This window comes from Lissotriton helveticus, chromosome 6, assembly GCF_964261635.1.
Source record: "Lissotriton helveticus chromosome 6, aLisHel1.1, whole genome shotgun sequence".
NCBI lineage: Eukaryota > Metazoa > Chordata > Amphibia > Caudata > Salamandridae > Lissotriton > Lissotriton helveticus.
Window position 1 is genome coordinate 383268593 of NC_136067.1, and position 25178 is coordinate 383293770.

The 25178-nt window shown below is 44.7% G+C and overlaps 1 protein-coding gene across 1 annotated transcript in view; it reads right to left on the bottom strand.

Moving 5' to 3' along the window:
* The window catches only part of CPSF3 (cleavage and polyadenylation specific factor 3), a 244970-nt gene that overhangs the window by 92355 nt on the left and 127437 nt on the right, over positions 1-25178 (bottom strand). The window contains exons 10-13 of the mRNA XM_078647825.1: positions 18297-18443; positions 13772-13924; positions 6621-6729; positions 5959-6057 (exon numbers count right to left, since the gene is read on the bottom strand). Of these exons, the coding sequence (XP_078503951.1) occupies positions 5959-6057; positions 6621-6729; positions 13772-13924; positions 18297-18443 (508 nt within the window). The remainder of the gene's footprint in view (positions 1-5958; positions 6058-6620; positions 6730-13771; positions 13925-18296; positions 18444-25178) is intronic.

Consider the following 25178-nt stretch of genomic DNA (forward strand, 5'->3'; position numbering starts at 1 on the left):
TAGGTGCAACCTGATAGATGTGTAGGCTAAATTGCACTTTTGAAGATGTAGTAAGTAGCCTATAATGTGTTGAATGGATAGATGTAGTGGATTCAATTTGTTGGTTTGACAGTATATCACAAAACGTTTCCACTTAGCAGCATAACATGCTCTGGTGGTGGGACGCCTTGCCTCCTTGATAACATACATACATTCTTGAGGGAGTTTAAGATAGCCAAACTCTATGACTTCAGGAGCCAGATCGCAAGGTTGAGCTGAGTTGGGTCCGGGTGCCTGATCTCTCCATGGTTCTGGGTTAAAAGATGTGGAGATAGGTTTAGTTTTTGGTGTGGTACCACAGATAGCTGTAGCAGTGTGGTGTACCACGGTTGTCTGGCCCACGTTGGAGCTACTAGTATAAGCGTTAGCGAGTGCTGTTGCATCTTACGTACTAGTAAAGGAATCATTGGTAGAGGAGGAGGAAAAGCGTACGCAAATAGTCCTGACCAGTTCATCCATACCGCATTGCCTTTGGCTAATGGGTGTGGGTATCTGGCGGCGAAGTGTGGGCATTTTGCGTTGTCGTGGGTGGCAAAGAGGTCTATCTGAGGTTGACCCCACATTTGAAAGAACGGATGAAGAACTTGTGGATGAAGTTCCCACTCGTGCATCTGCTGGGTCTGCCGACTTAACAGATCTGCCATGGTGTTCGGAAAACCCTGGGACGTGTTGGGCTATTAAAAAGATGTTCTGAGGTATAGCCCACCTCCATATCTGCTGAGCTAGTTGAGAGAGCTGCAGAGAGTGTGTCCCTCCCTGTTTGTTCACGTAATACATGGCTGTCATATTGTCTGTGCGGACTAAAACAGTCTTGCTTACCACTTGTCTTTGGAATGCTTTTAGAGCTAGAAACACATCTAATAGCTCTAGATGGTTGATGTGGAGTAGTTTCTGTATTGGTGTCCACTTTCCCTGCGTGGTGTGATGCAGTAAGTGGGCTCCCCAGCCGAAGAGCGATGCGTCTGCTGTTAGTGTAATTTGTGGAACTGGCTCTAGGAACAGTCAGCCTTTTGATAGGTTTTTTGTGTTCCACCATTGCAGAGAGCGATGAGTCCGACTGTCTACCTACACTAGGTCTGTTAACTGACCCCGAGCCTGGTTCCATTGACGTGCTAGACATATTTGAAGCGGACGCATTTGCAGTCTTGCGTGAGGTACTATGAATATGCAAGATGCCATCATCCCTATGAGTTGCATAAACACCCGAGCTGGAAGCGAGTGTTGTGATTTGAACTTTGTTAGGAGCGTTTGCACACTTGTTATCCTTGCTGGAGAGGGATAAGCTTGTGCTAGTTGAGTATTGATTGTAGCTCCTAGGTACTGTTGTGTGTAAGACGGTAGCAGATGTGACTTGGTGTAATTTACTGTGAAGCCTAAGTTGTGAAGTAACATTATTGTATTAGGAGCGTGTTGTAAACATTGGTTTGTATGACTGTGCCTTTATGAGCCAGTCGTCTAGATATGGGAAGACGTGTATGTGCTGTCTTCTTAGGTGTGCTGCCACCACTGCTAGACATTTGGTGAACACTCTTGGCGTTGTGGTTACTCCGAATGGGAGTATCTTGAACTGGTAGTGCTGTCCTTCCAGCACAAATCGTAGATACTTCTTGTGCGCCTGATGAATTGGGATGTGAAAGTAGGCGTCTTTGAGATCTAGTGTGACCAGAAAGTCGTCCTGGAAGGACTTGCAGAAGTGTGACCATATGGAAGTGATCTGATTGTATGTAAGCGTTGAGAGGTCTGAGGTCTAGAATGGGTCTTAGAGATCCGTCCTTTTTTGGAATCAAAAAGTACAGGGAATATACTCCCTTGTACTGTTGATGTTTTGGAACCAACTCTATTGCATTTTTCTGCAGGAGAGAAAGTACTTCTTGTCTGAGCAGCGTTAAATGATCTTGTGACATTGGACGCTGTTTGGGTGGTATGTTTGGGGGGGGTAGATGTTAGTTCTAGACAGTAACCTGACTGAATTATTTGAAGCACCCACCTGTCTGATGTGATGTCTTCCCAGGCTGACAGGTGTTGCTGTATCCTTACCCCGACAGGAGTGGAATGGGGCGGGGAAAGGGGAGGGGCGTCATTGGGTAGAGGTGGAGGCAGAGCGGGAGTTGTTATTCTTGCCTCTGCCTTTGTTGTTTTTACCGCGGTAACCCCCCTTTGGTAGCCCTTACCGTAGGTAGACTGAGTGGGGCTTTTATAACCTGTGGATGGTGTATCTGATGGGTACTCTCAGTTCACACCTCTATATGTGGAGCGACGAAAAGAACGTCTGGGAGCCTGCGACTGCAGTGCTCCCATAGATTTAGCTGTGTCTGTGTCTTTCTTCATCTTCGAGTGAGACGTCTACCTCGGGGCCAAATAAGTGTTGTTCATCGAATGGCCGATTGAGTATGGCACTTTAGACTTCTGGCTTAAAGCCTGATATACGCAGCCAAGCATGCCTGCGCAGCAGGACGCTAGTATTGACTGCTCTTGAGGCTGTGTCTGCTGCACAGCGGATAGATGTGTTAGTAATAATTTTGCCTTCTTGAATTAGCTCACTAGCTCTATCCTTAAATTGGTCAGGGATATGTTGCATTATGTCCTCGAGCTCATCATAATGTGCTCTATCGCATCTCGCTAGTAAAGCTTGCGTGTTAGCAATGCGCCACATGTTTGTTCTTTTACCTGACGCATCTAGGAGTTTAGACTCCTTGTCTGGTGGGGGAGCTTTTCCTGATGTCTGAGAGTTAACCCTTTTTCATGCGTTGGATACGACTAGAGAGTCGAGGGGAACTGGTCCCTTTATATATGCTGGGTCAGATGGTGCAGCTTTATACTTTTTCTCCACTCTTGGGTTTAGGACTCTAGTCCTGACAGGGTCTTTAAAAACCTCAGGGGCATGTTTAACTACCCCTTTGAGCATTGGCAAAATTGCTGAAGACCTTTGTGCAGCGTCAAATGTGTCCAGGAGGAAGTCTTCCTCTACTGCATCGGAGTGCATGTCTACCCCATGGTATTGTGCTGCTCTGATTAGTAACTGGTTGAACCCCATGGTGTCTTCTGGTGGTGAAGGCCTAGACGGGTATATATTATCTCGTGGGACGTCTGGTGTATTGTAATCCCATGGGTCTGGCGAGTCTGGGGATCAACTGGCTCTTGTGGATCCGCCCCTGTGTCTTATTCATCATCCCCATTATCCCCATGTGTGCTAGATGGTACAGGGGAGAGAGGTGGTGAAATATGGGGTGGAGGAGTGGGTGCAGGAGCTGGGTGAGGTACATGCATAGGTGGGGTAGCCATGTCCTTTTTCCTCTTTGGGGCCGGAGCTGGTGCAGGCGCCTCTGGTGGTAGTTTCTTTGATAATGCCAGTCGACCAGTCTTTGGGTCTTTAACAAGAGTCTTTTGCTTTGGATCTGGAGCAAACAAGTCTCTTTCAGGAGCATGGCCTGTCGGCATGGAAGGACGTTTCGGCGCCGGTACGGCTTCTTTCGACCTTTTTTCTTTCACGGGGGAAGCCGGTGTCTTTCGGATCCGAAGGCTTTTTCGGTCCTTGGTGTTTTTTCGAGTCCGACACTTTTTTCGGCTCCGATGGGTGCTTCGGCTCCGATGGTTTTTTGGTGCCAGAAGCTTTCGATTGCTCCGAAGTTGGCTTGGGTGCCGAGGAAACTGAGTGTTTCGGCGCCGATGGCTTCGGTGCGGTAGTAGATGTTTTTTTTCAGTGCCGGTTATTGTGTGCCGGCACCGAGCGGGGGTCGACTCGAGCCAGAGTCTCCCAAAGGCCTTATTACTTCTTGGCCGAGCCCGAAGGTGGGGCCGTCGAAGTATTGTCTCGGTATGTACCCGAGCCCGTGGGCGGGGGTGTGACCGTATCCTTTTTTGGGTGTGTCGAGGAAGTGTGGGGGTCGACGATCTTACTTACGACCCGCTGCGCTGGAGTCAGGTCCTCGACATCTGAATCTTCTGCCTCCGATTCGCTGTCGACGTAGTGTTCTTCTGGGACGTCGACACCTTCTTGGAAAATGTCGTCCGGAATCGGAGCCGAAGATCTTTAAACCATTGTTCGTCTGGCTCTCCGGTCCCTGATAGTCTTCTTGGAGCGGAAAGAGGCACAGGCTGAACAGTCCTTGGCCTCGTGCTCCGGAGAGAGGCAGAGGTTACAGACTTCGTGGAGGTCGGTGTGGGGAAACTTCGACCCACATTGAGGACACCTTTTAAATGGCGTCCTTTCCATTAGCTGGAGTCGAGGCCTAGTTGGGCCCGAAGGCCGTATTCGACGACCGGAATGGACGTCCTTGGAGTCAAAGTGTTCTGTCGACTGGAAAACACTTTGTAGAGTATTTTCTTGAAGCCGATGAAGATTGCGCGTCGATGGTTAAGCGCTGGAACCACATCCGAGCCCGGGGGCGGAAAAAACCAATCTGCGGATGGAGCCGATGCCCATGCGCAGTATCACCCAAGGGAGGAGTCACCTATCCTGTGACTTCCAAAGACTCTCTACAAGAAAAACAAACTGCAAACATCCGGGCCCAACACTGGGTGGCCATCTATGCATAGTGTGCAATCTTCAGCTCATATGCCTCGAACATACATATTAACGGACTCAAACAAATGCTAAATAGCATCAAATCTTGAGGCTCAGGGGGAGGGCACTCTGCAACATTATTTTGGGGAATGAGGGGGGAAAATGCCAGATGAATGTACTGATAGTGACGCATTACTATATTGAGGGGACGTCCCAGTATGCACTAGGTTAAGTATATAAGTGGTATGTTACATCTTTCTTGAGGGCAGTTTCTGTTACTACTTTTTATGTATCTTACTGAGGCTGTATTTGCAAGCCTGGTGAGCGCAATGTTATTTCATTGCGGATACTAAATTATATATTTGTTTTAAAACACAAACTTAGCAGTGAATAGAATAGATTCAAGCTGCAAAAATATTTTTTGAAGTAAGCAATCCGACAATCCTTTTCTTTAGTGGTATTACCTTATTTTAGGTTCACATGCTGTACATAGGTTACAGACTTTATGGCGTTGTACATACAGTGCTGGAAACAAACATCTTCATTAAAATGGTCTTCATAAGCAGATGCAATGAAATAAATTCAATTTAAACTAGTTAATTTTTTTCTTGATTGTCCAATGACAAGATTCTTGAGCATATTAGGAGCTGCATCAATTTCCTCCATTCCTTGCGCGTTCCGAAATGGGTTACATAGTACAGTGCCTCTAGGAGCAGGAAGTGCAGTGAGGAGCAGGAAGTGCAGTGAATACTCCCTCCTGAACCTATCCGTGCACCACTCTAAGGCACTGCTTATGAGCAATGTCTCTTCAGCTTCCAGCAGGAGATGGTATGACTTTATGCAAGGTTGGCACGGTTTCATAATGAACTTTATGAAATACCCATGACACTGTTTGCAGCACTCACTCTTCTCTAGTGTTATCTTTTGCCACTGTAGGGATAACCTTTGCTTTCCCTTGAAAAGGAAAATTATCAGAAGAATGTAGACTACCTCAAAGTTTAGTGGGGCACTGCCCTAGTCCATGCGGGTTTTCAGACACTCTTCTGAAAACCCGCAGCTTGCTGCAACTCTCCCAAAGCATTTGACATTGAAGTGTCCTTATTAATGTGCTCAGTTGTGTGGTCCAATACCTGCCAAACGGTTAGCTATCAAATGGCATATTAATGATGTGACTCAGCCCATAGAGCGGCTTTAGCCAGAAGCAGCCCTATAGAATTAAGCCAAACATCGTGCACATACTGGCAAAACCAGCGCACTTAGTAAATCTTTCAGGCAGGTTTTGGCAAAAAGCGTTCCTTTAGTTTATGGCCAACTAGTCTTCACTGTGCCAAAATGACTTGAACAAGTATGAATAGTTTGAACAGCATCTTTAGGATGTATGAAACAAGCAAGCACTAGTTTACAAATAGACTCGCCTGTTAATTTCTGAAGATGGTAATGGAGCAGGTTAAATGGACCAGTGTATGGAATAGCCTGTGTCTCCGTGACCGTACTCATGGCTAAATCTGTGTAATCTGAAAGGGAAAAAAAAGAAAAGTTAAATAAATGCTCTACTAGTGAAAGTTTATAATATAAACTACCGAAACAAATCTGAATAGATTTTAGAATCTGCAAAATGAATGTAGCATAAACACACCAAAATATAAACATTTAGCAGGTGCTTAGCATACATATTGCATGTGGTTGTGTGAAACTCATCTCCTCAAGAAAGTGGTAGAGGCATCTCTTTGTCAACTAACTTAATCTGACTGGATTAGCATTCAAAACCTGGAGATCAAGACCGGGAAAGAAGAGTATGAATTATGTGTCAATTGGCAAAATAGTCAACAACACAAAGAATGCAGTAGGCGAACATCTTGTGCCTTAGAACCTTAAATTGAAAACTGCAACAAGCGCATACAAAGTTGCTTGTGAATCATAAATGGAGTGTGTGGGTAGTAATATCAAGATGATAAACATATGTGTCTGTTTTAGGTGTGTACTTTAATTACTTCACTGAGACTAAGATTGTGCGATTGGGAGCAAGTACTACTGGAAAACAGTAAAAGACACGAACATATACTCAGTTGTCACTTACTAGAGAGGTCACAAGAAGCAAGGATATGATAATTGAAGTTTCTCTTAACGAGTATGCCGGAGACTCGCTGACCTTGCTCTGGTTTTTTATCTGCTAAGACACCCATCACCTATTCGTGAAAAAGATAAAATAAGAAATCATACCATAGGCATATTCATTATAACAAACTGTAGTTAATGCAGTTATAAAGCCTCAATGAATCAGACAATGCATTTATTGGAGGAGAACGGGATGTTGATGCTTCCCCACTTGTACTCCTGCAAGCTAGAAACTTTCTCCCCAGTCCTTTCAAAACTGGCTTCCATCTGGATTCCCTTAACAGGAAAAAGAGTGGCAGTATAGAAGCCCCACCAGAAGACAAGAGGACAATGTATCTCACAAAGCGCACCAAAGCATCTTTGTCTCCCTCATATCGAGTGACAAAACACACATGGTTGTGAGGCAAGATCTCCCATATCCAACAGGGAAGTTCAGAACTGCTTGGGTACTGACTGCACACCTACCAGACAGAAAGGAAGGAGACGGTGGCAGTGTCTCCAACCCGCTTGCCGGTCGCCTCATGTAAGGAGAGCGTGTGGGGAATTGGTACCAGCATTATTTTTTAAAACAAATGTAATTTGAATTTGTGGCATCATTTTATTGGAATAACACGAAAGTGTATTTTTAAAATCGGAGCGCATTGCTTACATCTCACGCACTCACCAAGAAGAAACTCAGCTTCTAGGTACCCTAGCGTGATCCTCGGTGGGTGAAAGCGCTAGGCTGCCGCCTCCCACGGCAACAAGGGGGCGGTAGGCTTTCTACTCACTTCCTGTACACTTCCTGGTCCACTGGGAGCGGTTAGCGCTCTAGTGGATCCACGCAGCGGTATACAGGCGGAGCGCCTGGAGGTGCTCGCTGCGGGAAGGAGACGGTGGCAGTGTCTCCAACCCGCTTGCCGGTCGCCTCATGTAAGGAGAGCGTGTGGGGAATTGGTACCAGCATTATTTTTTAAAACAAATGTAATTTGAATTTGTGGCATCATTTTATTGGAATAACACGAAAGTGTATTTTTAAAATCGGAGCGCATTGCTTACATCTCACGCACTCACCAAGAAGAAACTCAGCTTCTAGGTACCCTAGCGTGATCCTCGGTGGGTGAAAGCGCTAGGCTGCCGCCTCCCACGGCAACAAGGGGGCGGTAGGCTTTCTACTCACTTCCTGTACACTTCCTGGTCCACTGGGAGCGGTTAGCGCTCTAGTGGATCCACGCAGCGGTATATAGGCGGAGCGCCTGGAGGTGCTCGCTGCGGGAAGGAGACGGTGGCAGTGTCTCCAACCCGCTTGCCGGTCGCCTCATGTAAGGAGAGCGTGTGGGGAATTGGTACCAGCATTATTTTTTAAAACAAATGTAATTTGAATTTGTGGCATCATTTTATTGGAATAACACGAAAGTGTATTTTTAAAATCGGAGCGCATTGCTTACATCTCACGCACTCACCAAGAAGAAACTCAGCTTCTAGGTACCCTAGCGTGATCCTCGGTGGGTGAAAGCGCTAGGCTGCCGCCTCCCACGGCAACAAGGGGGCGGTAGGCTTTCTACTCACTTCCTGTACACTTCCTGGTCCACTGGGAGCGGTTAGCGCTCTAGTGGATCCACGCAGCGGTATATAGCCCTCGCGCCCTTTCGAGCGCGCAGCGATCGCGCGCAGCCCCGCCGAAGACCCGCCAAAGAGCTGCCCGTCTGCGCCCGTCCGCGACAGGACGGGGCCAGGGGCCACAGCCGTTGCACCTTCTATTTTATCACAATCAGGTATGAATCCACACTTGGTCACCTACTCCACTCAATCCTTATTAGCCCTAAAACCGCTGTCCGCATGCAGCACGAAAATACCATGGCATACTGTGGAGGGAGCCTTTTCTTGTTTAGAATGTCATCATCGACTGCTCTGTAATCACAGTCCACCTAAAGTAGAAGCTCCCGCAATAAGGTTGAAGTCTTTCCTTCTTAACGTAAGATCCCTGCCTAAACACCAGCATGAGGTATGGGATCTGATACACTCTATCCAACCAGATATATGTTTCATCACTGAAACCTGGATGAAGCCCCACACCATCACTGCTGTAACAATGGGGATCCCAACTGGATATAAACTCAAACACCTAGATAGAGAAGGGAAGACTGGCGGTGGCCTAGCAATCATATATAAGGATGACTTAAGGGTCACTGTATTTTCGCAATATCAAAGTCCACTACTTGAAATCATGTTTTTCAAAATTGATCTTAAAAGCCACATATTTTGGAAAGGTGCTCTGGCTTATCGTCCCCCAGGATCAAACCCAGACTTCCCCCTCCTCCTCCAAGAGTTGTTAGCGCCCCAACTAAAATCCAACGAAGATTTTATCCTTCTAGGGGATTTTAATACTCATGTAGATCAACCAACTTTACCTGAATCTCACTCCCTTATCACCGACCTGTCAAATCTAGGTCTAGAGATAAAAAACACCGGTCCCACGCACAGTGGTGGCCATACACTAGACCTTGTCCTCTCCAACTGTGCAAAGATTAACTGTCTTCCAGCAAGAGAGATCCTATGGACAGACCATTTTCTTCTACAATTTTCATTCTCAATTCCCAAAAAACGTAGTAACAAAGGACCCTTTCCTCAGACCTGGCGCCGCCAATGGCACAAAATCTCCTTAAGTAACCTACGGGAAATTTGGGTAGAACCCATCATATTAGCAGAAGACACAGCAGACACAGCACTGGAAAAATTCACAGGCTCAATTAAGCGAGCCATTGACACCCTGGCCCCTTTAAAACTATACAAAGAGTTCCCTTCTTCTAAACAAGAAAGTTGGTACACTCAGGAGCTAAGGGAGCAAAAACAGAAATGTAGGCAAGCCGAAAAAAAATGGAGGAAGCATAAGACTGAGGAGATTAGAGCGGTCTTCCGTCTTGCTCAATCCATTTACTACAAAAACATCAGAACGGCCCGAAAAAATCGTCTTCTGCAACAGCTGGAAGAAGCTGTTAACTGCCCTAAGGAGCTTTTTAAAATCCTTCAAAACTTCATCAAACCCGCCGCATGTGAGAGCCCTGAGGAGTTCTCACAGATTTTATGCGACGACATATCATCGTTTTTTGAGAGTAAAATAAACAACATATATGAGAAAATAGTGGCCGCCAATAACAGCATGAACAGTATGAGTGACATCAATAAGATCACATCTTTAATTCTGCCTAAAGATAACCCACACCCATTGTCATTTTTTCCCCCCATTGAAAGCACGGATCTCCCTCGTCTCATTACTCATATTAAATCAGGATCTCCAAATGACCTCCTCCCTGCCAAGATGGTTCCTCCCCTGATCCCTCTCCTGGGCCCCTTTATACAAAAGATAATTAATATCTCTCTTACTAAAGGACATGTCCCGGCAGAGTGGAAAAGGGCGGTGGTAAACCCAATACGCAAGAAAGCTGCATCCCCATGGACCGACCTCTCCAACTTGCGCCCCATCTCGCTCCTGCCACACATCAGCAAAATAGCTGAGAAGCACGTGAACACCTATCTGTCACAACATCTCGAAGCGACGGAGGGCCTGGACTATTCCCAATCTGGTTTCAGGCCGGACCACAGCACCGAATCAGCCCTCCAGACAGTGACCAATAACATCAGAATGGCACTGGATGGAGGTAGCTCTATGATTTTGGTGCTGTTGGATCTCTCCGCCGCCTTCGATACGGTGTCTCACGAAGTGCTTCTTGAACGACTAAAGGGCGTAGGACTGGAGGGAGTGGCACTGACATGGATGAAGAGCTTCCTGTCAGGCCGTTCCCAAGAGGTCAGGTTGGGCTCCCACAAATCCATCTATAGGGAGCTCAACAAGGGAGTGCCACAGGGATCTTGCCTAAGTCCCACACTCTTCAACGTGTACGTGGCCCCTTTGGCCGCCTTAGCAAGATCATTTGGGTTTACACCAGTGTCGTATGCTGACGACACCCAACTCCTCTTTCCCTTTAAAGATCTAACCCCTGCAATACAAAGATCTTTTGCAGAGGGGATGAAAGCAATATCCACATGGATGTCATTAAATTGCCTCCAATGTAATATCGGAAAGACTGAGGTAATGTTGTTTGGGCATGCAGCTACACACTGGACACCGGATTGGTGGCCCCTGGAATTAGGCCCTGTTCCCACCCCTAAAAGCATGGTGAGAAACCTTGGAGTGTTATTAGACCAGACACTCACCTACAAGGACCATGTAAACCAGGTGGCGAGCACCTGCTTTCAAGCTATTGGAATGTTAAGAAGAGTGTTCCCCTATCTGCCAGACTGCCATAGGAAAACACTCGTGCAGGCATTAGTCATCAGCAGAGTAGATTACTGCAACGGCCTCCTTTTAGGAGCGAACGAAGGGCAGCTTAAAAAGTTGCAAGTGATTCAAAATACGGCAGCGAGGGTAGTCCTCAATGCCCCTCCTAGGACTCCCTCCATCCCTCTGCTGATTAGGCTCCACTGGCTGCCAGTGAGGGCACGAGTACATTTTAAGACCTTATGCACTATCCACAAAAGCATGATAGGCAAAGGCCCAAAATATCTGGCCAACCTCTTTCTGCCCTATGCCCCTGGACGCACCCTTCGTTCCGGCAGCCAGCAGCTTTTGCAGGTGCCCAGAATAAAGAGGTCCAGACAAGGAGGGCGAGCTCTGGCCCATCTTGGACCAAAGCTCTGGAACTCCCTACCTTCTGAGATGAGAATACTCACTAACCATCTGACCTTTCGTAAGGTCTTAAAAACGTACCTATTCCCCAGCATCTGATCCCTCTCTGTTTATATGCATTACGCACATCTATCTGAGGATATTCTTACTGGCAAAGCGCGGAGATACCCCTTCGGGGGTCTATTCAGGCGCTATAGAAGAATATAAAATAAAAATAAACTAAGGGGAGGAGGTGGCCAAGCAAAGTTTAGGAATGGATGCAGGAATTTCCAGTTCTCAGAAAATGGCTCTGGGCAAATGTAGAAATTATCAGTTTATCATGTATCTTTTTGTGAGTTTTACATGATTTTATGTTTAAGGATATGAACTCCTGACAAGTCGTTTGCTTATACACTCAAGATCCTTATAAAGGTCACTGTTTTACAGCTTTCACATCATCCTTACATTCAATTAAAATGTGCAATACTTTAGGTTCTTCAACTTCAACCAATAAGTCTCGCCTATGCAAGGTCTACTGGGTTTATCAACTGATTTTTATGACATGGCAAGGGTTTTTATTTTGCTATGTTGTAGTGCTGGGCGCGGCCATGTTTTTTTTAAATTGTATTTTTTTTTACTTTTAGCCAAGCAGCAGAGCAGGCGCTGCAGTACAACATGGCAAAAAACAAATCATTGTCAAATGCTCAAAGCCAAAAAGCTCATGCACATACAATAGCTGCAAAGAAGGGGTCAAAAAGAGCACATTCCTAAAGCACATATGTACAGAAAAAGACTAATAGGTCTCCTTGTAGTTCCGCAACACTTGGATTTGATCCTATCATGTCAACATTTGGACATAACAAACAAACAGGAAAGTTCAAATTATCATTTTCTTTATTAGAAGATCAAAGCATGTCTGTATCCAGAAATATAAAAATCTGAAACCATAGCAATTTGGATTCAAAAGCTTCGTTTGTTCGATTATCCACATTTAAGGATCTCTCTACTATACTGACTGACATATTACCATTTTACATCGTATTTGGGTTCTTACATTGATTCTTTTTACGATTCACCTCTTATACATAGTGGTTGGTTGCCCTCGTGATTTCAGTGGAACGTTTTATGGTGCATTGACTCGACAGCCATTATCTCAAGTGATCTGATTGGATCATATGGACTTTTGTTCCTCGTATTTGCATGCTCGTTTTGAATTCAAATTGCTATGGTTTCTGATTTTTATATTTCTGGATACGGACATGCTTTGATCTTGGATGTGCCGTGCCAGTCTCATTCGCATAGCCTTGAAAAAGTCATAGTACTGATCTGCAGTACTGACGAAACACGTGTCGGCTGTTTCTTGTCAAATCTACTTCTACGGATCTTCTAATAAAGAAAATGATAATTTGAACTTTCCTGCTCGTTTGTTATGTCCAAATGTTGACATGATAGGATCAAATCCAAGTGTTGCGGAACTACAAGGAGACCTATTAGTCTTTTTCTGTACATATGTGCTTTAGGAATGTGCTCTTTTTGACCCCTTCTTTGCAGTTATATTATTGCCAATCTTTGATTGTCATTAGTCTCTCTTGGTAGTGGGGGATAGTGGTCTATGTAGCAGTCCGTCTTTAAAACTAAAGATCTATGACTAATCCAGTACTGTTAACTATTTCATTACAAATTGTGTATGTGCGGTCTTTTCCAATATTTGGATACACCACTACCGGTTTCTCTTTTTTCACATACAATAGCTATTTGCCTTTGTCAAGGGTTTTTGTTTTTTTTGGACACAGTGCGAGGGTTAGAAAGAACAAGCAACAAATAAAGAGCTACGACACAGCCAGTGTTGGCAGTTTCATAGAGCTTTTTATTTTTTTATTTTAAGCGGGTGAGGACAGGCCAACGCAGATAGCCAGAGGGCGAGAAGGGGCAAGCAACTTGAGGGACAGTGGGATGGATGGAAAAAGCAACACAATGTAGGAGGGGCAGAGAAGCAACAGAGCTGACGGAGGTCGGTGAGACAGGCAACAGCATCAATGCAGGAGGGGGCAACATGAGCAATAAGGAAGTGGCAAGCAAGAACAACGGGCCAAGCAAGGATAACTGGCCAAGTAATGAGAATGGCAGGTAACAAAGGGGGAAAAAGTACTATCAAAACTCCAAACAGAACAAGCAGTGAAGGACACAAGTTGAACAAGGAAGCAATTCTTGGGTCAAGCTCTAGGGGAGGGACAAACACACAAAGAAGAAGAGAAGCTGGCACATGTTGACTGAAGGGTAGCAAGGAAACGAGAGTAAAGGTGAAGTCAACCAGTGGTAAGCAAAGGGCAGGCTCTAAGACCTAGGTAAGCAGACAAATCATCTTGCAAGCAAACAGTGCACACGCGGTCTCAGGTTAAACCTAAAAATAAAGAGGTTTAGAATAAAAACAAATACAAAAAACAGCAACACAATCAATCAGTAGTTACCTTGGCTAGCTTTTCTCCCCTGAAGTACAGAGTCACTGCTTCCGTATTGCGAGGATTGTGAACTTCAATGTGAACCTCCTCATTATCCTCATATTCTCGGATCAGTGCCGCCTTCAATCGAGCCATTTCATTCTGTTCACCATGGACCAATATCTGCGAAAGAAGAAACATTGCAAGTCAGATGCAAGAAGTGCTATGTGTGCAACTCATCCCAACAAACAAGTGCAAGCCCATTTTGACCAACAGAAAATGGGATGAGCTAGAGACCTCGATATGAACAAAAAAAACCTCCACGTGATACAACAATTAAAGAACAAAATAATGACAAGCAGTGGCAAGGGCAAAATGAGGCTCTTTTTTGAATTATTGGCTTTGACAATGCTTTCTGTCGATGCTGTACAGCAACGGTAAAAACAAACATAAAAAAAAAATCTAAAATAACGTGAATATGTGCATGCTGGAATAACAGTCATGACACTGCTGGTGGCAGCGTCATTTCGTCTGCATGGGTGAAGAAATCTGCCTACAGAATGAGGGTTTATTTATTGGTTTATCTAAATCAAATAAAAAAATGTTTTTTTTACTAGAGCAAAAAGGATTTTATTTATTTTTAAATAAAAGTGAGCAGCAGCCTAGAAGTGAATGGCAGTTACCAAGCCCCTGAAAAACTGCAAAAATAATTGCGTCAGAAAGGGTGAAGTGGGAAATGATGAATAAGTAATTTTGCAGAACGGCCGGCTCAGCTCCTCTGCCTTTAAATGCCTCTCACGCTCACCGCCGTACACTAACAGCCCAAATAGACACCGCAGCTGTTCGGTAGGCGTTTCAGCAGAATGCTCCCATCAAGGAATTAGGTCAGCTGGCTCAGATGAGGCAGGATTATGATCGGTGGCCGGCAGATCAGCACTACAACGCTGCCATCTTGCCGATCGCCAGGCCACGCACAGACTAATTCTATAGTTCCTTTGTTAGAATGGACAGAATTTCCAATTGCAAGTGAAAGATGGAGATGGGACCTCCTTCGAGGTGGGGCATGACTGCTTTTTTGGATGAATTCCTGAAGTCTGACCGCATGAAATAATGTCCAGGACCCAATGGTCGGTTATAAATCACCTTGAACGAGTAGGGTACAGTTCCTAAGGGGATAGTGGAAGGGAAAGGTGGGGGAAAGACAACACTTGTCTTATTGCCCTCACACACCCCGTGTGTCATGCTTCATCATTGGCCCTTGCTAGTCGGGCCGGCGCTGCAATGCTCGACGGGTTCACCGTTTCCGGGGCTCTTTGTCGGAGATCTTTTGGAAGAAGCCGTTGGGTGTGTGCGGGTGTGGGGGCAATGGGGGTTGGTGTGCACGGGTGGAGTGGTTTAAAATAGGTCAGGGTCGGTCCTAGTAGCAATTAATTTTAATGGTGAAGGTGGATCCTGCCTAACTAAAATAAAGTGGAGGCCCTACGGGAGTGTAATGTTCCTAGCAGGCCGTCTCTATAGTGTGGTCGACATGTTTCGTGCCAAGTGTTCCGGAGGAATCGGTGGGCACTTCATCAGGACCAAAAGTAAATTAAAGTGCACAAAAAAAGGGAAGTTGGAAAAACAGGCACCAAGACTTTTGGAAGTAGCCTGTTATGGGGCCCTAGTAGTCCTGTTTCTGGGCGGAGTTGACACATGTGACGAAATTACGAAACAGTTTTGTAGGGCACGGAGAGGCTGGCGGAAGAGCTATGGGGGTGGGGTAGGAGAGGTAAAAAGGAAGGAGGTTAAGTCTTAGTTAAAAACCTTGCAGTTTCAAAATACCAAGGACTACAATAGACTAGTATGGCCACTATGGAGTGTAGAGGGAACCTGGGCTGTTAAAAGGGAGTAATTGTACCTACTGAAAAATTAGTGGAATGGTAGGTCACCTGTAGCCGGCCCTTAATGAGTGTAAATTCATTGAAGGCAATTCTCATGGTAGAATTGCTGTCTTCCTCTGTTGTAGCACTAAATCGATTAGTACATGCAGCATGATCTGTTAACATTCAAAACGATTGCTTCTTGAGATGTTAAAATTTCTCAGATGTAGGATAGGTCTCCGTTCGCTTGATTCTCTCTTTAATCAAGAAGAAACTGGAACAGAAACCTGTACCTTTCCGAGTGAAATGGACTAATTCTATAGTTCCTTTGTTAGAATGGACAGAATTTCCAATTGCAAGTGAAAGTGATGGAGATGGGTCCTCCTTTGAGGTGGGGCATGACTGCTTTTTTGGATGAATTCCAAAGTCTGACCATATGAAATAATGTCCAGGACCCAATGGTCGGTTATAAATCACCCATTCTGGTAATTGATGGACATATTTATCCCCGCCCCCTGCTGCCCCCACCCAACTCCCTTAAACAAAAGGATTTCGGGGACAGGGTTATCGTGGCAGGCACCTTTTTAAAGTCACTGTCTTTGATCTGTGTCTTTGTTCTGGGGCCCTGGCTTCCAACATGGAGCTTGTCTAACACGGACTGCTGAGGGCAGAGGCCTGTAGTATTGAGATTTATAATGTTGTTGATAGTGGTAGCATGGCTAATATCGATAGGATTGATATCCCAGTCTATAAGCGAATTGTCCTCTGCCCATCTCTCCCCAAAAGGCCATTGTCTCTTCTGGAGAATACCCAGAGATCTTGCAGTATTGGTGTCGGATTCAATCAACTGCAAACCATCATCCAAATGCTTTCAGCAGAGTGCTTCTCTGTCATAAGGCATGTCCACGGTCTTAGTTTTGACCTCATGTCTAAAGGATGTGCATCTCAATTCTCCCTGCCTCCAGAGAACAGCTGATCCAGATAACTGGCATAATCTAGTGGAATGCTATATCCATGGCACAACTGATCATCTCTGGAGATGTTCCAACGCCCTCCTAAAGAATTTTCTTAGCTGCAGATTTCTCACCTTCAGGTAGAAGATCAATGTATGCTGCTAAATCCCATCACATCTGCCTATTGTGCTGCCAAATGATCACTTAGCAACTGGATGCTCCAACTGTGGTTGGCACCCAGTTAAAGCACCATTATCCTATACTTTCCAGACTCCTTCCGTTCCAGTAAGGTGGTGTGCAGCATGGAGCGGAAGGATTCTTCGATCAGCACTAGGCAGTTCGCTACAAAACCAGTCTTAGGGTGGCCAAGGAGCTTTATGTTCAATATCCAGTCAAGGGATAACTGCAAGACAGTTGTATTAATTTTCATTACCTTAACACCCTCATTCCAAATTAAGGAACTTATTGGAATAGGTTTGACAGATTCTGAGAGTGAGCTTAATGTTAGAGAAAACAATAGGATTGCTTTATTGATATTGGCAGATTGAATATTTTATGCTTTCCAAAAGGCATGGAAACCCCAAATATCATTTGGAGGAGAATCTGCTGGAGGACAGATTGGCGTTGAATAATCATCCCAATCTGGGCCCACATCCAGTTCGTCATGTACTTCCTCTTCCTCAGATGAGACAGCAATACAGGATCAGGGGAGAAGCACACAGAAAGTAACACCAAGCACAGGGGAGCAGACAGGCAGTTTGGTAGGGGTGAAGCACACAAAAGTTTGCAACACAAAGGAAACAGATACAAGGAGATATATGGTAGGGAGAGAGGGAGAAGGTCTCGAGTGAGGGAGCTGCAGTACTCATGGAGTGATTAAACAAAAGTTCACAAAAAGTGAGCAGTGGAAGAACGGAAGACAACCAATCAGAGAGAAACGGAAGCGGTTATGCTCCACAGGCCATACAAAAAAGATGGCACAAAAAAAGCCATTGAAGAAGCAGCAAGGAAATGAGAATCACAATTAAGCGAACCAATGGTTTGCAATGGAAAGGCTTGTAAAACTCAAAGTTCTTGGTAAATAGCACAGCAGGTCTTTTGCAACCACACAGTTTGTGCAGTCTGACAGGCACAACCTAAAAAGTAGTACTGGCAAGGTGAATAATGAAGAATACAATTCAGCCAATTAAAAGGATGGTAAAGAGGCTATGGTCCAGCGGAGGGCCAAACACATGAAGAGGAAGGCAAGCCATCAAATAAGAAGCAAGAAAATGAGTGACAATAAAGCTAACCAATGATAAACAATGAACGGGCTGTAAACCCACTAATTCCTGTTAAGCCACAAATAGGTCTCTCAACCAAGCATCGTATGCGGTCAGGTTAACGAAACCCAATTACAAAAAGGGTGTTTTGGAGTGTTGTTCAATACAAACCAAGATGTAGGTTATCTTGGCACTTGCAAACAAAATGTTCGTCAATTAAGCACACAAAAAATAGGTCAAGAAAACGAAAGTAAAATTAATACATCTTAATGTCATATGATTAGCTATTTTTGCTGCAAGAGATTGCAGTGGAGAGAATGGTTAGTAGTCCCTCTTTTTTGTTAACCCTCATTACACAAATCAAATTAGATCAAAAAAGTGCACTGTGGAATGATCATTTAACTTAAATTGATAAACAATTACATGGCAGTCTATGGGTGCAGCTCGGTCATATAGTCATTAACTGTATAAAGGCACTAACCACATGTGGTGGCTTCAATGCACGGATGAACTCGCTGGTTTGTTGGTAATCTGTGTGAGCAGAGAATGAGATGTAATCGACAGACATCTTGAGTGGTAGCTTCTGTCCAGACATAGTGGCAATTTCCTCTGGTTCAGACATTATGTGCTACAAAACAGGACCAAAACAACAAAATAGCATAAGTTTAACAGGTAGTCTGAAGTGGAAGGAGCAGGTGGAACATGAAAAAGTGTATATTTTGGGATTTCAAAAAGAGCTGCATGAACATTAGGTTTCTGAAATGTCTCTTACAAGACATCCCAACTGAAAAATTCCCATAAGTGTTACAAGTTGGACATACTTCCTCAAAGCTCCTGTCTACTACAAAGAATATCATCATATACTTAAATAATATAAAATCAAATGAATTATCAAATAAATACATCGGAGGAAAGAGTCTTGCACATCAATTCATTTTAATATACAATTTATTAAGGAACCATTAAACTGCAATACAAAATAGGTGTGGACACATTTTCATCAATCTTGAAACTGAAACATTTTGTTGGTCTCATAAAACAGACACTTACAAAGCGCTCACCCCCCATCTATCAAGAAGCGCTGTGGAGACAACATATGGAGCGGCATAGTAGACTTGAGTCATGCACTGGAGCGGCATAGTAGACTGGAAGGTCGTGCACTGGAGCGGCATAGTAGACTGGAAGATCATGCACTAGAGCGGCATAGTACTGGAGCAGCGTGCAGTGGAGCGGCGTAGACTGGAGCGGCACAAGGTAGAGTGCATTGACCTACAGTGTTGCAGAGCTGCAGCGTAATTGAATTCAGCAGCATGCAATTTAGCATTGTAGAATGCAGAGGCGTAGATTAGAGAGTTGCATAGTAGAATACAGGGGCATAAAGTGATGCAGAGTAGAGGGATGCAGTGTTGTACAGTGCATTGGCATAAAATGCAGTAGTGTGGTACACAGTGCAATTTCGCAGAGCAGAGAGGCACAGAGTGCACTGAGTAGAGTGGAGTGGTGCAGGATACTTTGCAGTTGTGAGTGCAGCGTTCAGCAGCGTATAATGCAGCATCGTAGAAAGCAATCGAGTAGATTAAAGTGGTGCATAGTAGAGTGCAGTGGTGTGGAGTGGTACATAGTAGAGTGACGTGGAGTGGTACAGAGTAGAGTGACATACAGTGGAGTGGTACGATATTCTTAATATGCTTTCTTAAAAAAAAAAAAACCCCAACAGACAGTAGCCGTAGCCAACACGTTTCGTCCTACAAGGACTTCTTCAGGGATCTGATTTGTTTATGAACAACATAGGTCCTTCATAGTATTATGTAATTATTAATATGTGCATGGCGTCTTTCGGTGGAAGGTCTCCCACCAAAAAAGAAGCCATGCACATTTTTCGTTGAGGAGCACATGCACTCCAATTTGGATACTTTTACTGGCTGTCAAAATCCATGATCATTTGTACATAATACAACGAAGGACCTACGTTATTAATAAACAAATCAGAGCCCTGAAGAAGTCCTTGTACGATGAAACGCGTTGGATACGGTTACTGTGTTAGCGTGATGATTTTTTTTTTTTTTAAAGAAGAAAACTAATAAAGAATCTTTGAACAAAATAAACCTATTTGATATGAATGTGTTACATGCATGTGGATTGTCATGCTGCGGAAGGTAAAGAAAAGGAAAATGCTACTTACCAGTATGCATCTGTTCTTGGCATGTAGGGCTGCAGATCCACACACTAGTGCATTGATCGCCATCTGGTGGTGGGCCCGGATGATTACACTTTGTTGTCTTGGAAGAGTCTTTGTTTGGTAGAGGACTCCTCCTGTGGAGCATAGTGCGTATGGACATCGACTCCATCCTCAGATTGTTTTTCACCATTGGGAAAATGATGGAGTTGTATGAGAACAGAAAAATATGTAAATGTATAGTGTATCGAAGATATTACTGGAACAGATATAGGTAGCTGGGAGGCGGGTGGGCGTGTGTGGATCTGCAGCCCTACATGCCAAGAACAAAAGCATACTGGTAAGCAGCATTTTCCATTCGAGGCATATGGGCTGCAGATCACACACTAGTGCATCGATTGCATAGCAGTTCTCTCCCTTAGCGGCGACCACCAGTATCTGTTGCAGTAGTTTAAAATAGTGTTTTGAGTACAGCCTGGCCCACACTAGCTTGTTGTTTTGCTTGCACATCTACACAGTAGTGCTTTGAGAATGTGTGCGGAATAGACCATGTAGCTGCTTTGCAGATATCATCCAAGGGAATATTTTCTAAAAATGCCATAGATGCCCCTAGTTTACGCGTGGAATGAGCCCTAGGGGGAATGGATAGAGTGCGTTTTGCTTTTTGGTAACACATTTGAATGCATTTGACAATCCACCTTGCAATCAGTTTTTGAAATGTGATTACCTTTATGTGGAGTAGAAAAGGACACAAACGACTGTTTTGTTTTACGAAATGGCTTTGTCCTATCAATATAGTAGTGGAGAACTCTTGACATCTAATATATGGAGAGCTCTTTCAGCAACTGTTTGGGGTTGAAAGAAGAATACTGGCAATCCAATAGATTGATTAAGATGGAACGATGAAATGACTTTTGGAAGGACTTTGGGGTTTGTCTTTAGAACCACTTTTTTGTGATGGAGTTGTAAAAATGGTTCTTGAATTGTTAATGTCTGGATCTCACTTACTCTTCTGAGTGAGGTAATAGCAAATAAAAAGGCAACTTTCTCATGAAAAGAACTGTAATTCACACTTATGCAAGGGTTCGAATGGAGGACCCATAAGTCTAGTGAGAACAATGTTTAGATTCCATACAGGGGAGGGTGGTACCCTGGGATGAATTATTCTTTTGAGTCCTTCCATGAATGCTTTGATGGCAGGTACTCTGAATAGTGACAGATGTTGTCTGTTTTGAAGGTAAGCTGCTATAGCAGCAAGATGTAATCTGATCGTGGAGTATGCTAAACTACATCTTTGTAGATGGAGCAGGTAACATATGATGTTTTGTATGGAAACATCTATTGGGTTAATGTTATTTGTGCAATACACAACAAACCCTTTCCACTTGGCTGCATAGCATGCCCTAGTGGTGGGACACCTAGCTTCTTTTATAAAATTCATGCAATCAGGCGGAAGATTGAGATATCCAAATTCTAAGACCTCCGGAGCCAAATCGCTAGGTTGAGCTGCATGGGGTCGGGATGCATGATCTCTCCATGGTTCTGTGTTAGTAGGTGTGGAGAGAGTTTTAATTTTTGATGTGGTACTACTGAGAGCTCCAGTAGCATGGTATACCACGGTGGTCTTGCCCACGTTGGTGCAGTGAGAATCAATGTGAGGGAGTGTTACTGTAGCTTTCGCACCACTAACGGAATGAGTGGAAGAGGCGGAAAAGAGTACGCAAATCTGTTTGACCAACTCATCCATATTGCATTGCCTTTGGACAATGGGTGTGGATACCAGGGGGCGAAGCTTAGGCATTTTGAGTTGAGGTGTGTGGCGAACAGATCTATCTCTGGTTGGCTACATTTTTTAAAGAAAGGTTGAAGAACTTGAGGATGAAGTTCCCACTTCTGTATCTGTTGTCTTTGACGACAGAACAGATCCACAACTTTATTGTGAACTCCTGGTAGATGTTCTGCTAATCGAAAGATTTTTTTGAGGAATGGCCCACCTTCATATGCTCTGGGCCAGCCGGAAGAGCTGTAAGGAGTGTGTTCCTCCCTGTTTTTGGATGTAGTACATGGCTGTCATATTGTCGATGCAGACTAATACAGCCTTGGCGGATAGGTAATGTTGAAATGACTTTAGAGCTAGAAAAATGGCTAGCAACTCCAGATGGTTTATGTGGAGTAGCTTTTGTTGTGGTGTCCATGTGCCCTGTACTGTGTGCTCGGCTAAATGAGCTCCCCAGCCTGTAAGGGATGAGTCTGTGGTTAGCACCACCTGTGGGACTGGCTCAATGAATGGCCGGCCTTTGGAAAGGTTTTTGCTGTTCCACCGCTGCAGAGAGCAATGTGTCCGGTCGTCCACCACCACCAGATCTGTTAATTGTTGTTGAGCCTGGTTCCACTGGCTTGCTAAGCACTCTTGCAGGGGGCGCATTTGGAGTCTTGCGTGTGGCGCCATGAAGATGCAAGATGCCATCATTACAATTAATTGCATGAACACTCAAGCTGTTAGTGAGTGATGCGGTTGGAATTTCTGTATAAGAACTTGCATACTTTGTATCCTTGCTGGATTTGGGGATGCAAGTGCTTTGGTGGTATCTATTGTGGCACCCAGATACTGTTGAGACAGGGATGGTTGGAGATGTGACTTGGAATGATTTATCGTGAAGCTGAGCTTGTGTAGAAGGTGGATGGTCTGATGCGTGTGCTGCACGCACTGGTGGTATGACTTGGCTTTAATTAGCCACTAATCGAGGTACGGGAATACATGGATGTTGTCCCTTCTTAAGTGTGCTGCTAGTACTGCGAAACACTTTCTGAAAACTCGAGGTGCTGTAGTCACCCCGAAATGGAGTGCCTAGAACTGGTAATGTTGACCGTCCAGTACAAACCGAAGGTACTTTCTGTGAGCTTGGTGGATGGGAATGTGGAAGTAGGCATCCTTGAGATCTAGGGTGGTAAGCAAGTCACCTTGTTTTAACAGAGGGAGGACCTGCTGTAATGTGACCATATGGAAGTGGTCGGATTGTATGTAAAGATTTAAGGGGCTCAGGTCTAGTATAGGTCTGAGGGAGCCGTCCTTTTTGGAGATAAGAAAATATAGGGAGTACATTCCTGTGTGTTGATGGTGTACTGGAACTGGTTCTATTGCATTCTTTTGCAGTAGAAAGGCAACTTCTTGTTTTAGGAGTGTGGGATGCTCCTGTGACATGGGACGCTATCTGGGTGGTATTGTTGGAGGAGTGAAAGGGAGTTCCAGGCAATACCCTGACTGAACTATTTGTCTCACTCACCGGTCTGTGGTGATGGAGTTCGACAGGTAGGAACTGTTGTAATCTCCCCCCCCCCCCCGACAGGAGTGGAATGGTCTGGGGGGAGGGAAGTCACTGTTTGGCAGTGGAGGCATTGCGGTTGTTGTTACCTCTGCCTCTATCTTTAGTGTTGTTTCCTCTATAATAACCTCTATTGGGCAAGGATTGGGTGGGTGCCTTGTAAGAAGAGGAGGAGTTATCTGTTTCACATTTTTTGGAGGCGCCCCTGTAAGAGGAGCAACGAAAGGACACTCTGGGAGTTTGAGTTTGTAAAGCTCTCATGGATTTTGCTATATGCGTATCCTTCATTTTTTCCAGTGCATTATAAACTGTAGGACCAAAAAGATGTTGCTGGTCAAAAGGCTGATTAAGGATGCTGGTCTGTAACTCTGGTTTGAAACCAGAGATTCGCAACCAGGCATGTCTACGTAACAGTACGCCCTTATTTACTGCTCTTGAAGCGGTGTCAGTGTCTAAAGCACAATGGATTGAGGTACTAGTAATGACCTTACCCTCCTGTATTAAAATCAGAAGCCCTGGTCTTATATTGGTCTGGTAAATGGTGCATAAGGGTTTCAAGCTCATCGTAGTGAGCTCAATCATACCTTGCTAATAGGGCTTGAGTGTTAGCAATTCTCCAAACGTTGGCTGCTTGCGAGATGGTGCGTTTGCTTGAAGCATCTAAAAGTTTGGACTCCTTATCACGGGGTGGAGCATCCCCTGTCGTCTGTGAATTAGCTATTTTCCTGGCGTTTGAGACCACTGATGAGTCTAATGGCAACTGGCCTTTGATGTATGCTGGGTCAGTTGGAGCTGCTTTATACTTTTTCTCCAATCTGGGATTGATTACCCTGGCTCTGACGGGGTCCTTGAATACCTCTGGTGCGTGTTTTACCACTCCTTTAAGCATTGGTAATGTGGTTGTGGTTTTATGTGATGGTAATAGTGTATCCAGAAGGAAGTCTTCTTCTACTGGATCAGTGTGTGGATCTACCCCATGAAAGGTGACTGCCCTATGAATGAGTTGCGTAAACCCTATAGTATCATCTGGAGGAGATGGCCTAGAAGGGTATGCGTCATCTTGTTGCAGATCTGGGGCATCTGTCGCATTACAATCTTCCCAGGGATCATCTGATGGACCAGGAATATCGTCGGGGTCATCTATGGGTTGCTCATCTTCTACCCCCCTTGAATAATCATCCTCATCATCATCTGCTGGTGCAGGGTTGTGTGTGGTAGATGGTGAGTGTGCAGGGGAAATGTCTACATTTGGTAGTTCTAGCAATGGTGAAGGTATTCTTATTGTAGAATTTTGAGCATGTTTTTTTGAGGGTAAGTGGAGGCGTTTTGGAGGGTCCAGCTTCCTTTTTACAGGCACTGTGATGAGATGTCCAGTTTTTGGATGAATAAGAAGTCTTTTGTTTTTGATCTGGACGGAAAAGCTCTTCTTTGGAAGTATCCTTCTTCGCCACCGACTTGTCTTGTTGTTTAGAAGGTTTAGCAGGGTCTATTACAGTCTTTGGAGTGGATTTTGGTTTCAGTTCCTTAGACTTGTGGTCAGAATCCTTTTTGGTGTTGTGTCTTGTTTGGATCGGATGTTTTCGGATCCGAAATTTTTGGTTCCGAAGCACGTTTCGGGTCGACAACTTTAGGTGCAAAGTGGACTTTGGGTCGACTTTTTTGGGTACCGGAGTTGGCTTCGGTTCGATATTTTTTGGTGCTGAGCTAGTTTTCGGCTTGACTGGTTTTGGTACCTAGGGTTGCTTCGGTGCCAGAGTTAGTTTCGGTTAAAGGACTTTTTCTTTGTCGGGACCGATCGTCTGACTCAAGCTCGAGTAGCCTAGAGGCTTCTTGGTATTTATTCTTCGTTGCCGGAAGGCGGGGC